This window comes from Phasianus colchicus, chromosome 4 (assembly GCF_987193195.1).
Source record: "Phasianus colchicus chromosome 4, bPhaCol1.hap1.1, whole genome shotgun sequence".
NCBI classification, from domain to species: domain Eukaryota; kingdom Metazoa; phylum Chordata; class Aves; order Galliformes; family Phasianidae; genus Phasianus; species Phasianus colchicus.
The window spans coordinates 49,121,579-49,140,448 of NC_143439.1; the positions used below are offsets into that span (position 1 = coordinate 49,121,579).

At 39.3% G+C, this 18,870-nt stretch overlaps 1 protein-coding gene across 1 annotated transcript in view; it reads left to right on the top strand.

Annotated features, from left to right (window-relative positions):
- Positions 1–7,397: 7,397 nt before the first annotated feature.
- The window catches only part of KCTD8 (potassium channel tetramerization domain containing 8), an 84,594-nt gene continuing 73,121 nt past the window's right edge, over positions 7,398–18,870 (top strand). Inside the window, exon 1 of the mRNA XM_090139495.1 lies at positions 7,398–8,774. Coding sequence (XP_089995621.1) covers positions 7,931–8,774 — 844 coding nt within the window. The 5' untranslated portion in view covers positions 7,398–7,930. The remainder of the gene's footprint in view (positions 8,775–18,870) is intronic.

The window sequence follows — 18,870 nt, forward strand, 5'->3', positions numbered from 1 at the left end:
ACATTATAAAAAGCTCTGATATTATGTAGGCCACTTGCACATCCTCTGAGGATGACTTGATTTGTATTCAGTTAAGGTGATGTTTTCAACATTTTATGATTAGCAATCCCTGCAAGGAGGTATGACCTACTATGTAGTAAACTTCAACCTCATCGCATGAATTCTGCTTATCTTAGCTGCATTTTGGTGACCCTCCAAGAGCTGACAGAGCACAGGCAGACAACCAAAATTTTAGACAAGTGTGAAATTTACACAAAGAATAAATAAATTCTACCTCCTAAAGTCAGGTGGATTTGAATGTTTTGTTGTTTGAGGAATATGATCTTTCAATTCCCAATTTCCAGCAGATAGAAAAATGAGCAACATTAATAATATTTCAAGAGTTAAAGTAACCTTTATAAAACTGCAATCAATGTTAATGTTAATTCAAGGCTTATTAGTCAAATCTACAATTATAAGGCAATGTTCTTAATTCTAAATTAATAATTTATTTGTACTTTATGTAGTAGAATTTTTATTATATTCATTCCCAACTTTCAGAACCCACTACTTTTAGTATGTTCAATAATTGTATTTAATTATCTTCTGAGTTCCCTAGTACATCAGCCCTTTCAATTCTTAGTTTCTGTGTGTTTGATTTTTAATAGAACACATCTCTGTTTCATTCTATTTTTAGTTTTAATTTCAGGTTTAAGCTTGATATCTTCCATACTTACTTCTCCCTCACATTTGTAGGTTTGTGATTCTCAGCAGTATTTTTGCTCAAAGTATTTCAAAACATATTACATAGAAAACTGTGTATCTGTTTTATCTCACATATACACTACTAGCCTCATTTCGTCCACTTGATTCTTTCAAATCTATGACTAGGTTAAGAAAATCTTCCATTACTCCTACGGCTCTCTTGACCTTTCCGTATACCTTTTCATTTCCTCTGTCATTTCACACTTGAGCTGTTCTTTCTGAAAAGGCAGAATTTACAATATTCCTATAAATCGTTTATTCTCTGAGATGTATTCAAATTCAACCCCTAATGATATTGCAGTCTCAGGAATTGCCAGGGCCCACTGTTCTTCACTTGAAGACCAAGAAAATAAATGTTGATATGACGATCTACCTTGGAAAAGAAGGAAAAAAGAAACCTTTCTCTCCTGGCATGGCTGTCCACATTGAATTCAATGGCTAATTAAAGCTGATAGAAAAACAGTTTATACTCTTTTTCAGGTCATCTGCCCTGAAGCAAAAGGGTACCAAGTAGTTGCATTCCAAAAAGCAGTTACTTATAGGGAAGTTGTAGTCTTCCCATTTTGCAAACTTCCCATTTCACATTTTTGCTGGCTTCATCTAAAGTGTATTTTTCATCGTTAATAGCCCAGTTAATGTAATCTTCAAGCCATATTTAAGTTATGCCTGTACTATCCTACTTTTCCTCATATGACTAGCTCTCTCATTCTGCTACCCACATTCAAACTTCTTTTCATTTTTATATTGGCATTTTAACAACCTTTTAGTATTGAGCTTACATTACTGTAAATTAATGTCTATATGTTCCCCATTAATCTCTCATACATCACATTTCCACTACAAAAGCTCGTTTTTCTGTTAACATTTACTCTGTTTTTTTTGTTTTCCCCATCTCTATGCACACATTTGCTAGACAGGCCACATTCAACCAGGTTTTCTTAAATACATTCAGTTGACTGTACCTTATCAATCATAAGAGTACCTTATCAATCATAAGATACTCTTCTGACAGCATAATACAAACAAACTCTTGAGTACTGGCACATTCAGGTAATTTCCAGAAGTCCTTCCTCTTTCCACTAAATGTATTAAATCAGTCAAGGACAGTTAAATGTATTAAACCAAATACCTACAGTTCCTTTATTTGATATAAAAAGCCTATAACAGTGAATTAGTTATTCACAAGCTATTAATAGCAGTTTACATAATATACTTTAATATAAAAAAATACACACACATGATCAATAAGAAGGCTTGTTCTTACAAAACAAAACAAGTCTGTCATTCACAACATGAAATAATCTAAAAAGATGACAGTAAGGAGAAAATGATGGTACAAACTTTGAATTGAAATACGCCTTTCTTGGTGTTATTGCCCCCTTATACTTCTTTTTTTGTGTGTCTGTTTTTTTCTATTTTCCATTACACCTGTGAAAAACCTGACTTCATTTTTTTTATTGTCTTCACAAAAGTGGGAGGCAAATATGTCTAAATCCTTTGGGGCAGACCAGCACCGGTGACAACAATTTTGTTGGGTGAAAAATCAAATGCACATTGCTATTCATAGTTAATACTTATTTTTGCATTCACATGTTAAATTTACTGTGCTATTCGTTGGAGCCTTGCCACTTTCATAATTTTTCTTTTACTTTAAACCTATCATTAATTTATCATTATAATCCGTTCTGCAGCTTTCTTTTCTGAATTCGGCTCCCTGCACGACAAAGAAATTCTATCTTTATATTCTGATTTTGTTCTTCAAAAGAACATTAGGAAGAAAGTATCAAGTACATAAAGAAGGAAGAAAAAATATATAGAAGTTATAAACAGAAATTCATATTCCACAATGCTATTCTGTCTCTTCCAGAACAAAATGTGTAGACAGTAAGCTCTAAAGCATTATGAATTATTACTTTATTCGCTATATATTGTTTCATGCTAATGAAATACCAGTGTAACTAACACAGAAGCAAAGACTTAGTATAATCTCCCAATACTGCAGAGCAAGTGAATATTTTTGCATTGATCAGTACTCTCATCATGTACAATGGGGCTCTTTATAGATTGCAAAAGTTTTTATATGTGCAGACTCAAAATAGTACTGAAGCACTTACCTCCCATTTAGGCACTTTGCTCATATGAATTCCACTGAATCATGATAAGGTCTTGCATATCCTGTTATAGATCTGGCCTTAAGTGTTTTGCAGAATCAGAGCCATGCCCAGCAGTTCTCTTACTTTTTCACTCATCCAACACAAATGTTGATACAATATGACAAGTCGTGATATTACCAGAAACATTATGATTATTGAGTTTGTGTATGTAAAGACTCAAGTATAATTTTTGAATTGTTCAAGTACTGTGTTTTATAATGTCTTTGATATTTTCTCCCTTAATGAAGAAGGGAAAGATCATTATCATCGTCCATTCCAATATTAGATAACCTACAGCAAACAGAAAAAATCTATACTGCGTTTAGTGGAGCCATAATTTGTACCACTGTAGGGAGATCCTGAAATAAACACCGCTGCATTAATTTCCATGTGCTAGACTGCAGATATATACCCACTCAGACATTAAGTGCCTACTTATATGAACTCCCAAATACCTCAAACACAAGCTGAAGCCAAAGGGAGCTATGATTACATAGAAAAAAACAGAAAAATCACAATTTTTATTGACAGAACAGTTACAGTCAAACTGTAGCTATCCCAGCACAAGTGCATACCACCACATGCATGTGCTATCAGTATCTGGTGCTTCTGGGTTTGCTTCAGCTTAGGTTCATAAAAAAGTAGCAGCTAGAGAATATGAGGTTCCTGGTTACCAAAAAACATAGTTGCATAAAAACTGTTGCTATATTAAGCGACCATATTACATGGTTAATATTCAGGACCCAGGTGTTAATGAAGTAATCTAACATCACTCTAATGAAACACTGTGGTACAGATAGAAGTGTGTACAGGCTCTTGATGTTAGCAGGCTCTGGGAAACTGCTGCTTGAGAATAAGAAAGAAATGAGCAATTGAGTGGAATGTCAGTATGCAGGATTCTTATGAAAATCCCTTTGCACTGATCAACATTTTAAAAAGGGCTTTTTAAAAAGATATGTGAATGAAGATGGAAAAATAATAGTACATTCAAATGCTAAATATAGCCAACGCTGAGAAAAACATCACTGTTATACTCAGGTTACACTTGCATAACTGTTCAGGCTATTAGGCCTAATTAACAAGCTAACACATTCTTGCTAAGGGGTGTTTATATGCAGAATATGCTAAATGTAGAACTTGCTACAGTGAAGTCAGAATTTAGTTAGACTTAGGTTAGTGTAAATTCACAGAGAAGATACATTTCTGTTCTGAAAAGGAACTAAATGCCTAAGTACTCTGGGAATGCTAATTCAGACTGCTGTATTGCTTTAGCCTTAATGAAGGAAAATAAATAGTGCATTTTTCATGTAACAAATCCAGTGACACCATAAATTATTCTCATGTATATTTGGCTAAAAATAAGTGAAATATTGTAAAGAGGCTAGGCAGATTTATAATTCCTGGGCTTATCCTTTTTTGTGTGTGTTCTTCTCTTTTGTACTGTGGTGTAGTATGGGAATAGATTAAATGGATACAGTACAAAAGACCAAGCTTTTTCTAACTCCCACAAGTGACTCTGGACCCTAAAAGCTCATCAGGTGAAGCTTGTCCAGTTGGTGCAGTGAATCATTCAAACAAATCACTTCAGCCACAGCACAGCGGAGCTCATTTAACACTGGTAACCTTTGTACGAATAAATACTTTCAGAAAACATTAGCTGTCAGTAAATGAAACTTCTAGTCCTTGAGAAGCAAAACTTGCTAAATTCTTCTTGATTAACGTGTCTGAAAAGGCTTCTCAGCATTTTTTTTTTCCCTGAGAATGCATAATCTTTGAAGCATTAATAACCACCAGCTACTTTTCAAAATCCAACTCACATTAGAACAATCAATTACTACAGACTGTAAAGAAGAAAGTTCTCAGAAACAAGTGTGCAGATTAGTTTTCCTTGATTTCAGTCCCAACAGTGCAAATAAATAATCTATAATACTAATTTAAATGTATGAAATGTTGTGTACACTTGCAATGTTGTTTAGGTCCTGAAGGTACAAATTCCCACAGTACTAAATTTATGTGTGTGCTTCCATTTAACTCTGAGGATTAATCACATAAATAAAATAATTTTTAAACTCTTGTAGGACAGAGTTCTAATCATTTCAGAAAAATGCAGTGTTACATAGAAGTACCTTTAAGGTTTAAAAAGATGAATTTAGGTCTAGAAGAAAAATGCATTAAGAAGAGAAAAAGCCATTTCTTGGGAATGGTGCTTTGTTGCCAATAGGGAACAAGATCTAACAGAACAAGAAAGATCTACAAGTTCTTAATATGAAAATATTAGGAACTAAAAAAAAAAAAAAAAAAAAAAAAAAAAAAAAAAAAAAAGACAAATGATAACAAAAAGAGGAAAACCATGAAAATAGCCAAATTTTCCAGGGTTTATTGAGCTGGAGTACAGTACTGTTAGAAATATGATTCTGCTGGCAGTTTGTCACACTCTTGTCTACAATTTTAATGCCATTTTGGGGGGCTGCTGACTTTTTGAAAGACAACATAATCATCTTAAATGCTTATCAGATGATTTCTGTAACTATTACAGGCTTTTTCATTATAATCATCTGGATTTTTATTTATTTATTCATTTATTTTCTGCATGAAAAACTACTCTTTCTGTCTGATTCTGCAGTTCAGGACAGAGGAACAATTCCTTCTGACTGCACTGGAAGTCTGCCAGAAGACTCATCTTGCTAAAAAAATTGCCTAATTTATTCAGTTACTGGATTTATAGAGTTTTCATAATTCTCTCTCTAAGAACCTCCGATTAAGCATCTAATCTCATTGTTTATTCTTCTCCTAAATGTTATTTTCTACTTTGTTGTTCATTTTCACTAGGGGAATATGATGTATTTTGCCATTTAATTTCAAAAGAGGTTATGAATCTTTCATTTTTTATTATTCAACTATATAAGACTGCAACAGCAGGAATAACCTTGGATAGTAACAGGTTTTTATTTTTGTTTTAAAATAAGGTTGAAATGTATCTCTAAAACATTTGTTCCAATCTTAATTGTTGCTTGGGGACAAGTCACTTATGAAGGAAGCTCTGGCCTTTACCTCTCTTTCTCAGAAACTTTAAATGTTCCAGCTAACAGTTTATAACCAAATACAATTTCACCATAGAGATTACAGAAACATTTTTAAAATGCAAGGTTACCTTTTCCGTGTGTATCAGTTCAACACCTGGCTGGGCTGCAAGCCAAGTAAATGGATTAACTCCTAATATCCTAATTTCCATTTCAGAACTGAGCAGCAGTAAACACATACCTGTATCTATAAGAGTTTCTTACAAGGATAACTTAGTTGATTCGGACGATGTGGAGGGAGAAGGCAGCACCATGGACTGATTCATCCTGCCTTGAAGGAGGGATCCTAGGGAAGAGTGGTGAGGCAATGGCACAGGCTGCCCAAAGAGGAGTGGAGTCACCATCCATAGAGGTGGTCAAGAAATGTGTTGATGTGGCACTGAGGAACATGGCCAGTGGGCATGGTGGGGACGGTTTGATGGTCAGATGAGATAAGCTTAGAGGTCTTTTCCAACCTCAATGATTTAGTGACAGATGGGATGGACTGCCATAGGAATATCTGTGCTAGCACATTCAAAGAAGTCTGGACAAATAATTTAGAGAACACAACCAAGGTGATTGGTAAAGAAACTTCCTCATCTTCACCAGCACCTTCCAGTGAGGAGATAACAATGATCTACCTGAGAATTTTATGTCTTTAATGCCTGGACCTGATGTGCAGTCATACTTAACTGACAAATGGAATGGGATCCCACTTCTATATGGTATGATTCAGGTTTGAATCCTTAACTTTTAAAGAACCATAAGCAACAAAATCGGAGGGCTGCCATACACAAACTATCTAGCTGAGTGGAATCACACTCGGATCTGGCACTGGCACATCCCCTGTCAGTCTCAGACCTCAACTCTTACTGGCAAGAGCAATCGCATGTCTGCCTTTCAATACCCAGGCACTTTGGTGCATTCTATCAGCCCTATCTGAAAGCACACATGTCAGGAATCTGGAAGCAGGTGAGCTGTGGCTCCAGCTAGGAACAGATAAATAAAAATTATAAAAATCTACTGTTTAAACAGCACAAATTTAGCTGTTACACGGCCAACAATCAGGCAATGATGTGTTCCAAGTCAAAATCTGTGCTTGGCACCTGGATCCTAGTAGCAGATGACTTTCTTTTCTGCTCTAAATCACCCCAATGCCATTGTCAAGCCAGAGAGCTCACTGAGCTCCTGCCACAGTGTGCTGAGAACAAAGCTCAGTGTTTGCTGTGCTCAGGGGAGCAGCAGGACAGAAAACAGTGTTGCATCCCGGTGTGGTCTGTTAGACCTACACTTTGGCACAGCCTCTGTGATGCTCCCAGTTAAATTCTTCCCCTTTCCTCCCAGTAAAGGTGTGCTGACACACAGCGAAAAACGTTGCTACATGCACCCTGTGGGATGCTACTTCTGGATGGATGTCCATCATTGCGGTGATAAAACTCCTCAAGCACCGACCGGCGCAGCAGCATAAGAGAGGCAGAGGGGGGAGGCTGGGAGGAATTTAAGTGGGGAAAAATAAATAAATAAAAAACATCCAAAGCGAACAGAAAAAGCCACCAGCCGAGGCGAAGGGGAGGAGCCGGGGTAGGGGCTTGGCTCTCTCCTGGGCAGCGCCCGGCAGCACGGCAGCGCTCTGCCGAGTGGCAGCCGGCTCCGGCGGCCGCTCGGCGCTGAGCAGCGCGGTACTCCGCGGCCCCCGTTACCACCGGGCGGAGCGCAGCGCGGGGCCAGGCCCGTCCTGCCGCGGGGCAGTGAGGGGCTCCGCGGGTAGGAGAGAACCGGAGCCGCGCACCCCGGAGCCGCGGTGCGGTGCCGGAGGGCGGCGGGAGCGGCAGCTCCGTCCCGGAGCTTCCGGGCGCGGCGGGCGGTGGGAGAAGAAGGAGGAGGAGGGGTGGGGTGGGTGAAAGGGAGGGAGGGAGGCCTCAGGCTGCCTTTTTTAGGAGGGAGACCCTCCTTCGCGGCCGCCCGCTCGCAACCATGGCTTTGAAGGAGGCGGGCAGCAGCATCCTGCCCATCAGCGACATGGTGTCGGGGCCGTCGGGCTCGCCGTTCCCCGAGGTTGTAGAACTGAACGTGGGGGGCCAGGTGTACGTGACGAGGCACTCCACGCTGCTCAGCGTCCCGGACAGCATGCTGGCCACCATGTTCTCGCCGTGCCGGGGTGGCCCAGCGGCGGCCCGCCAGCTGCCCAGGGACAGCCGGGCGCGCTTCTTCATCGACCGCGACGGCTTCCTCTTCAGGTACGTGCTGGATTACCTGCGGGACAAGCAGCTGGCACTGCCCGAGCACTTCCCCGAGAAGGAACGGCTCCTGCGGGAGGCAGAATACTTCCAGCTGGGCGATCTGGTGAAGCTGCTGTCGCCCAAGGTCACCAAGCAGAGTTCGCTCAACGACGAGGGCTGCCAAAGCGACCTGGAGGACAGCACCTCGCAGGGCAGCAGCGACCGGCTGCAGCGGGCCGGCCTGGACAAGCGCTCGGGCTTCCTCACGGTGGGCTACCGCGGCTCCTACACCACGGTGCGGGACAACCAGGCGGACGCCAAGTTCCGCCGCGTCGCCCGCATCATGGTGTGCGGCAGGATCGCCCTGGCCAAGGAGGTCTTCGGCGAGACCCTAAACGAGAGCCGCGATCCCGACCGCCCCCCCGAGAAGTATACTTCCCGCTTCTACCTCAAGTTCACTTACCTAGAACAAGCCTTCGATCGGCTCTCCGAGGCGGGCTTCCACATGGTGGCTTGCAACTCCACCGGCACGGCCGCCTTCATCAACCAGTACCGGGACGACAAGATCTGGAGCAGCTACACTGAGTACATCTTCTTCAGTAAGTGCTCCCTGGGACCGCCGGAGCCTTCCCCTCGTGCACACGCGGGAATATCGGGGCTGCCCCCTTCTCCCATAGATGTCCGTGCGGGGTAGAACGGCCTCCGCCCCGTGCCGGGGTCTCCCGGAGGCGTCGCGCCGGTTCCCGACCCTGATCAGTGGAGCGAGGCCGGGGGAGTGAGGGGGGGGTGGTGGTGGTGATGGTGGTGGTGTTACTGCTTACTGCTGCGTCTCTCGTTAGCTGCGGGCTGAGCAGGGTTCTGACAGCGGGTACGCTGCCGCTGGGTGATGAGGCAGGCTGCGAGGGCAAAGCAACTGTCCGGGGGGGTGATAAGCCTGCCTGAAAGGGGGGGAAGAACTCACGGAAACTGTAGCGTGTTCACAGCCCGTAGGTAACAACGGTCGTTGGCTCCGCGTAGCACCGGGGGCTGCGAGTCTCTCGCAGGTGAGAAGTCCCCCGGTGGGGTGGTGTTAGGTCAGTCTCTCAGGGCAGGGTTCGGGCTGATGAAGCGCAGCTGGGTGGAAAGCACCGGCCCCCGGCCGAGATTCGCCTTTGAAAGGCAGAGGTCAGCCTGAAGCCTCGCGGTGTGTTCGGACAGTTGAGTAATCCCTGCGAGCGGAAAGCTGTTGTCCGGGTACACGAGCCTTCGTGTGGGCTCCACTGCCTGGGCGGTTGTTTCAGCATCACCTGTCTCTGTGGCAGGAGAGATGCGACCCTCAGCCCCAGCAGCAGCGACCCACTTGCTCCTGGACCTAGTCACAGTGAATGTGAATGGTTTTCTATTCAGAGGAGAAACTCATTAAATACTTAACACTGATGAGTGTCGTATGTGTGGGGACTACCTTTTGCTGAACAAACTTGTGAACTTCAAATCAATCTTCAGTACTACTTTAAAGCAGTTTTTGGAGGTTCATTATGTAACCTAGCAAGCTGGTCATATCTAATTAGGAAAGGTAAAAACTGAGTTGTTGGAGGAGCTTTGCATTATTCTGAGTGGACTTAGTGGTGTAAAATATGTGATAATTAAATATCCATTCTGGAAAAAGGTGTACCTACTAATTCTTAAAAATAGTAGAAATTCCTTGCTGTTATTGTCAAAACTATGGAATAGCCTCCCTTGTTTGCTCAGACATAGGCTATTAGGTACATAATTATTTGTGGGCATTTGTGATGCTTAGAATGTTTTGTGTTATGATGTGTGTGTGTTATGAGGCGGCTGCTGTGTAGAACAGTGCTCTAATTCAGATCAGTGTTCCAAATTAATCCCCAGTGTATTACCACTGATTTATGTGGAATAATGCCAGGGATGAATTGGATGTTGTACAACACTTCTTGTTTTGATTTTTAGTCTTTCAGCTTACTGTGTTATAAAAAGAGAAGCAAGTAGCTAATTTTTTAATTTGATACTTAACAAAAAAATTTTGGTTTTGCCTAATATTAACATGTTTTTCCTACTTCTGGGTGTGAAAATTGGCTGAGCTAATATAGGCTGAATAGAAAGTGAACATAATTTTGATTGCCTAGTTATACATTTAGAAACCCTTTTAATTAAAGTAATTTTAACATATTTTATTTTTTCTGTCTAAGTGCCCAGTTGATGGGAACCCTCTGATAGAAATAATACTTTATGAAATCCCTAGGTGGATTGAGTCTGTGTTGTAGCTTTGTCCAACTCAGGAGTCTGTCAGATGGATAGAAAACCATGTGAGCCTGCCTTGCTGCTCCATGCTGGCATGAGAAGACTGGTCAGGGTTACTGGCTGTATTCCTTCCAAGAGCATTTGTGAGGACTGTATTCCTTTACTTACTTACAAAACCAGAGCTTCATACAGAGCATGAGCATCTGCAAACAGCAGCTATGTTAGCTGTTGGTTTGTGACTCTGTGGCAGCCACTCAGTCCTCTTCCTCTTAGATCGTTTCTTCTGAGGAAATGTGGATGACTCTGAAAGTATCTGGAAAAAATACATGAGGATATATGCATTCCACCCATTTCCTTGGATCACGAATAGATTTCTGAGAGCTTCTAAGGAATATCTGAAGGCCAAAGATGGCCTTTAATCTCTGCTTCAGGAATAGATTTCAATTCTGTTTTTAGTATGTCTAACTTCATCAGGTATTTTGAGTTGAAAAGACCATCCCACTTCTTTAAAAAAATAGAAATTATTTTCTTAAATGTTGTGGCTGATTAAATTTACCTATACTATACCTGTTTTACTTAAATTATTAGATCACTTAGTATCCACAAATGAATTAGTTGTTGCAGCCTAATTCCAATTCAAGAACAGGGACTTGGTTGAGATAATGCTTCAGATTTTGGCAACACATCCTGACAAGTACAAAAACAGGCTTTCTTAGGCTACATAATTCTTCCCAAACCTTTCCAAAATATAAAAATCAGAGCCTGATGGCTACCTATGTTCTCTAAGCTACGGAAGCTCTAAACTTAGTACACAAAAGAGTGATTTACTTCTGTTAATACAACGTGAAATATGTATGCAGTTTGGGAAAGAGGCCCAAGTTCTTTTGCTTCATTGTGGTTTTGGGCTGCAGTACAGGGCCACTGATTAATTAATTGTTATTTGGTGTGCAGTAGGTGATAGCCTACACAGAAGTTCCACTAAATGGAAAAGGAGACCAGAAGTGAGGAGACCTTGCCTCACATGGCTGCAGGCAGTTCAGCAGGCCTTCTCTTGGCAAATCTTTTTGTGAGGAAAGGCTAATTTGCATTTTTTAAGCTTTTGTCTTTCTTTTGTATTTCACTGTATCTCTATACTGTTGTGTAATGCAGGATTGTCTGTGCATGCTATTACTATGTAGTCTTTTTCTTCTGCAGAATCTAATTGGTCTTAATGGATTTTGCATTTAACATCTGCTATGCAGTCTGACTTATGGGTGCTGAGAGCCTCGTGCTCAGCTGGAAGCTTCCTGTTCTGAATTGACATGCGTATTCTAAGAAGAATGCGGTAACGTTTCATGGAAAAAGCTTTGACTTGTATTCTGTCTCAGCGTTCCTGTTCTATATGATGTTTCTTTGTCTCCTAATTTTGTGACAGGTAACATTTGCATGAACTTCTGGCACGTATTTTTCTGCTTGGTCTTAGCACTCTGAGAATACATTGGCCCAAATTCAGTTCAACATCACACTGGGGTAGCTTGGGGATGATGGGTTGGCAGGTAACCCTGAGCTGTTCTGAGGGAACGTTGTCAGGAGAACCATCCAGTGGGTGGTTTCTGTGGCAGTGCCAAGCCAAGCTGGTATCCATCCATCATTGCCAAACTGGTGGTAGTTTTGCTACAGGAAGGGTCCGAGATATGATACTTTCCCTTTTCTCTTCCTTTTTTTTTGTTTTTCATTTGTGTGTGTGTAAAATGAAGTTACTTGGAACTAAGAAGGCTTAGAAGAGAGAAGAGGCTAAGCTGGAAAGTAAAATACAAAGTACTGAATCTCTGTGGAGTGCTAGAGGGAAGTGTGATTCAATCCATCAAGTTTTCTTGCATCACAAGCACAACGTAGGAAAGCTTTAGATTTCTGACAGTATCAGAATTTAAAAACATTGATCCTGGAAGAACTATTGCATAAAGACTTTTAAAATCTAGAGTGATCCTCCAGGTAGTCCTGTTACTTTGGAGAACTGATAAAAAACTTCAGGATATTCTGCTTTATGAGACCAGTTCAACTGTAATATTACTTTGAAATAAATAATAATATACTCATTATATTGCAATTCTTCCAAAATACATGCCCAAACATAGAGGGATGAATCAGTGTGTGCTCATAAATTAATATTATGAGAATATCTTATCTCACCATTTGATATAGTGAGATAATTTGAACTACTGAAATTGTAGTTGAAATTTCAGTCACAGTTACAATCAAGCAACTCAGTTTGACTGATTTTTAAAATGTGAAATGAAAAGAAATTAGAACAAATTCTGCTTTTCAATAAAACAAACAAACAAACAAAAACCCCGAATTCCTCTGTGACTAGTTTGCAAAATCCCTGCTGCACAGAAAAACTATAGGAGGAATCTATTGCATTTTACGATTGAGTAGAAATATGTAAAAGTCAGTACAGTGACTTGTGATTTGATTTTAGTCATTATATTTGCATTCTGCTCTTGTAAAAATGAAGTTATATTGTAATGTTGAACCACGTTGATGCTTGGAGCTGAAGATTAGTACTGTTGCAAAGTATTTGAAAAGTAATATTATCTGTTCTGGGTATTATATACCAGGATCAATACTAGGTAACAGACACCTTGATACAAGCAGCTTATGATATTTGGAAATGGAAACACTGGTTTTGATAACTATTCCAGGCTAGTACTTCTTGTACATTGCTTGGGAACAAAGTTCCAGTCTTAGAGAAGCTGACTTTGCTAAATCTGTGATATTTTCCAGGAAAACTGCTTATTGATGTCAGAACACTTCATGCATTTTCGAGGATTTATGACAGTAGTTTCAGGGAAATGTTTGCCTTTCAATAGTGGGATGAGCAAGTCATATCTTATTTTTTCTTTATTGTCAGCATGAACTTCTAGTTATCTACTGTTCAAGAACAGAATTTGTATATAGAAGTTTTTCATAAAATATTGTTCCAGCCTCATGAATTAAAATTAAAAAATTACTGCTTATCAAATATATTTTGCAACGTATTTGCTTTCACAGTGTGATATGACTGGTAATTTTGCTGCTTTTTTTTTTCCTTCACAGCAAATACCAAATTCATTATACTGTGACGAGAATTAGTGCAGTGAACAAGAATTCACTGAGCACTGCACAGAGAAAGGGTTCAACAGTACTCATGTTATCCTCTTCCTGCTGCAGTTCTGCATTTAGACGCAGATCTCCAGAAATGAAAAGTCAGTCAGACACCTCTCTAAGATGTTGAGGATGAAAGGCTTAGTGCACGAAGAAAGAAGTGGTAGAAAGAAAGGGACTATTCAAGGCACAGGTGAACCTCAGCATACCTAAACAGTGTAGCCAAGAATAAGCAGTCACTTTTTGTTGTGCTGCTAGTATAATGGCAAGTTAAGCCAAGCATCTAAATGCACACAGGAGGGAAGTATGAGAGGTGATGTGCATCCATTTTGCCTCATCTCCGCTCAGAACCACTGTGGTACTTGCTGTAGCTCCCAACCAACTTAATGTATCAGCAGCTGGATGGATCCTGCAGGAGAAGTGAGTAACATGGCTGTGCTCCAGGCTACCCCCTCATTTTCCGTCTCCAGCTTTGGATTGCTCTATTGCTGGAGTCATGTAAGTTGGTTACAGAGATGAGTTGACCTTGGTCAATGGGATCTTTTCTACAGTGCTGGGTGATTATTTGGTTGAGGGTTGTTAGGCTTGATATAACTGTTAAGGTAATCTGGAGTCATACCAGATAACATCTGGTTGCTAAGTTAGGATGTTTTTATTTTTGGATCTCAGGATGATTTTATTTCATTTCTCATCACAAAATGTGGATTACTTAAAGCAGCAGAAATACTCATGGCTTTTTTTTTTATGAACCAAGCTTCTGGAAATGTAGTGGAAAATCCTTTTAAATAAATAAATTACCTGGCAAATCTTGTTTTTCTTTACCAATTCAAATGTTTCAGGATGGATTTTAAGGGAAGGTGGTTCATGCTAAGCCAAATGGGATTAATTGTAAATAGCACATGAAACTTGCAATCAGAACCCATTCTGCAACCCCAGTTGCAAGATGGACCTTCATGGAAACTGAAGCACCAAATAGTCTTTCACCAGTCTTTCACATAAAGTGAGATTCAAACTATGTGAGTAATTATGTGGTGCCATGATTGTTTGTAGTATACACTATCCTTGCAGGAGGTAAGCAGCAATGATTTATAGTTTTTGTGGCACTTGTAGCTGTTAATGCAATTCAATTATGGTTGCATTTTATCAGAATGTGTTAAATCAACAAGTAACAAATGTTTTCTTAGTTTTAGAAGACATTTGAATGAAAGGGTACATCTCACTGCAAGGTTGCACCCCATTTATGTAATCACTTCTCTAAATACAGGAATTCACCACATCTGTAAATATCGCAGTAGGTCAATGAGTGTTCCATGTTGCTAGCAAGAAGATGAACACACAACTCTATAGAAGCATTTTCTTTGTTATGGAATATTATCTTGGTACTGTCTTTGCCAGAGTTGCTCAAAACAGTATTCAAAGGTTGGGATCAGTATATTTACCAGTTCTTTGCCCTCTGGGTATAGGTCATAAGCTATGTCAGGACCACTGTCAGTTATGGCTGTTACAGTTATTCTTTCAGCATCATTTTGCAACTGTTAATAGCTGGATCAAAACTCAATTGTTCCCTTTCTCATAGTTCCCCCCATGTGTATGAATGCGGTCTCTTAGTGAAGGAGGCACAGAGACAGGAACTGCCTCTGGGGGACTGTCACCTCTGGGTGGTTGCCATGCCTCTGGGCTGTGTGCTTGTTCTGTTTGTAGCACTTGTGTATGCTGTGCCTGACCTGTTTTATCATTTCAGTGATATGCACTTAGTTAGGAAAGCAAAGTGGATTATCGAATAAAAAAAAAAAAAGCTTCCTTTTGGAATGGATTCTACAACACCTCTTAAACTATAAATTACTCAGTCCAGAGACAACTCTATCCAAAGTGTGAATGCACACTATAAGAATAACTAATGCATCAAATGCTGCACGTTTCCTTTGGGGAAGAAGGAAAAGATTGAAAAAGTAAAGAGTGAAATCAACACTGTCATTAATTCTTATTAACAGAATTAAATAGTCCAGATCTTTACTTATCATGTTTCAGTTACACAGCACATAATAAGTACAGATGTTCTCTTTGCATTAGCACAAAGAAATATTCAGAAATGAAATCAGTATATTTCATCTATTATATCGGATGCGTTTTTCTTCTCTCATCCTTACTGGGATTTACGCTTTGGCAACATTAACAAATATTCCCAGAGGGACAGCTGAGTTGGTTCTCAGGGATTCTTGTCATGTTTTGTTGCAAACAGACTTCTGCAACTTAAGTTAATAGTGAAGTTACTTTTTTTTTAATTAAATTTGGATATTTGCTGGTTCTTTCAAGATTTATAACTATATCAGTGAATTCCATGGTAATTATTGTATACTATCATTCTAGCAGCTTTTTAGCAGTAAATATTTTATATACTTCGAGATAATAAATAACTCTAGTGCAAGCATGTCCATATTCATTGATAAATGTATTGTTAGTAGTATTCATAAGTGTATAATTTGGCAGCATTGTTCATGAGATTGTGGAGTTCAGGATCTTACACAGAAGAAGCAGGACAATAAGTCTTGCTTGGACTTCATCAGAGACAACTTTTGACCTCTTCAAGGACCTACTTGGAAGTATCATGTGGATTAGGGCTATGGAAGGTAAGGGGGCCCAAAAGAACTGGTTAACTTTCAGGCAAAGATGGTGGAATATGAAAGAATTGAAGTGGTTTAGTGCAATATTATTTGTCAGTAAGATTTTAAGTGTTCAAAAAATTCTTAACATTTCCTATGAAAACAAAACCACACATTTCCAGAATAAAAAACTTATTAAGGTCACCCATATTTTTTTTATATCTGTCTTTCCTTCGCCAATGCTTTTTCCTTTGTTTTTCTGTTTACCTGATTGCCTTAGTTCCCCACTTTTCTCCGGAACCAAGGATCTGGAATTTTCATGTGCTTTTCTCACTCTGCTCTTAACAGGCTGGGCACAAGCCTCATACAAGATAGAAGTTTGACAGTGGTATGCACTTGTGCCTTATTGACAGGGCAGGCACTTTTGGTTTTGTTTTCCAGATATATTTAATTTCAGAAAGGAGACATGAATTTAGCAAAAGATTTTGAAAAAATCCAATTCATGATACATTTAATATCAAAAAGCCAGAGATAAATCTACTTATTCTTTCCTAACTGTGCTCCTTAATAAGACACAGTATGAATGAAACTTGTAGAGTTTCAAATATACAGGCATGGTCTTTTACAAGTACAATAAGATAGGGGTGGTACCCGTATTTGTATATAGAGAAATCTATTTTAGAGATGACTTATCTTAAAAAGCTTCAGAATTGGATATATAGCCATTATAAATATGTGCAAAATTGTTCTTTTTCCTAATGTGAAAAGTTTTTACAGCTTATTTGAACCTAGGTGTCTTTGTTTTGTTTTTGTTCTTCCTACTTGTTAATCAGTCCAACTAAACCAACCGTACATGAAGAACTACAGTAACAGTGATAAATATCCATTATGCTTAAATAGAAGTGCTCTTTAATGCTTCTGGTCCTTAATCTGAATTTCTTTCATTTTTCATTGAAACTCATGTATATGAAGAAATATGAAAATGAGCTAGAAAAATGTTACAAAGCAGGTAAAGTAGTCTGTAAAATAGAGTGTCAATAACTTAATCAGTGTAATGTGGAGACAATACAGTAGAGAAAGACAAACAACTTTTTTTTCTGTTTTCTTTTAACAAACACATTTTCTTTTGCTAAGTTCTCAATAGAAACCCATTTATAGGCAGTTACTTGCAGACAGCTGCTACTGTTTCTTTTGTTAATGTCTACTGTGGCTTTTTAACCAGTCTGAAACAAAGTGGAAGCATAGCTATTCTTGCCTTTCCATCTATACTTGTCTCTTCCCAGTGTTTAGGAATTTAAATATCACTCACTCCATTCTAAAAATAGCAGTATACAACCTTATAAAAGTGTGATCAATATTATCAAAACTACTTGGACTTGGAAAAAAAAAAAATAGAACAAAATAATTCAGCTATATATAATGAAAGGTAAAATAGGTTCAAGTACGTTTGTATCTGCATTTTCCTTTTCTGAAATTTTGGCTTCGTACCCTTTTGAGTGACATGCATTCACAGTACCAGTTCATAGAACCCTGGGTGTGTTTGTGTGTGTGTACTTGTGGAAGGGCTGCTCTGAAAGTAATGCCTCCTACAGTTATTATGTTGGCCCAGAGACAGACATTGGTGATATGGCAATGAAGGTGGAACCTTCTTACCAGTATTCTACTACATTTTGCTGCTGTGTGACAAATCGCAGCAGGGGGCACAGTGAGGCAGTGGGTGGTGCATTTCAACAGTGGTGACAGCAATGTGAAAGAAAAGCCGCATTCCGGACAGAAATGAAGATTTTTAAGAGCACAGCATGCAGGCTCTTGTTCACTGCTCTCAAAAATCCATAGCTAATGGTGATGACAGTGTTGGAAAAAACTGTTTTGTAGTTGAGAATTTGACCCATCAAAGAATGATATTGTGCTCGTTGTATCTGTTGTAGTTTCCATGGAAATAAATAGGAAGCATTGCTTTTTGAAGTAACCCATATATTAAGCTTCTCATATTAAAAACAGTAACTAAAGAAGTGTAAGGAATATAACTAAGACAAATGTAATTTGTAATTCTGCTTGCAGTTTTTACTTTCCTTGTATCCACAGAGTTTAATTTTCTGTTTGCAGTTCATCAGAAAGCTGTGCCTATTAACCTGTTTCAGTGCTATTGTTACTCACAAACATCAATCTCTGACCATTTTCTTTTTTCCTGTGAATTTTCATCCTGCTGTCAGTTTTTCTCTCGGGTTGTTACAAGTGCATATACCATTTCTAAATGTTACAAAGACAGACAAAGTTCATCTCCTTAAGCTACTACTTCCCCCACGCCCTTCCTCTTACAAAGCAAACAAACAAAATATTTGGAATAACAAATAGTATCCTTCAGCTTCAGAATAATTCTATAATCCCATATGATAAAAGATACAAACTTTCAGAAATGTGTTGGTTTTCAGTATGTGGAATTCCTGAAGTTTTATTGCATTAGTTACCAAGTTTATAGATTCACATGAACTTAGTGATCAACCTGGCCTCCAGTCATAACAACACGATGTTTTCACTCACATCCTTTTGTTACTTGCACTTTTCATGTGCAGTGGAAGTAGTTTGGTGTCTAAATTGGTGAAATAACTGCATCTGTAATCACATTTAATTACAGGAAGAAAAAGATGCTGTTGGAGAGATTAGGGTAAATGTTGGCTGTCTAATCATATCCTTGATGGCTGAGCTCTGGCAGCACTTTCTTGCTAAATCCTTT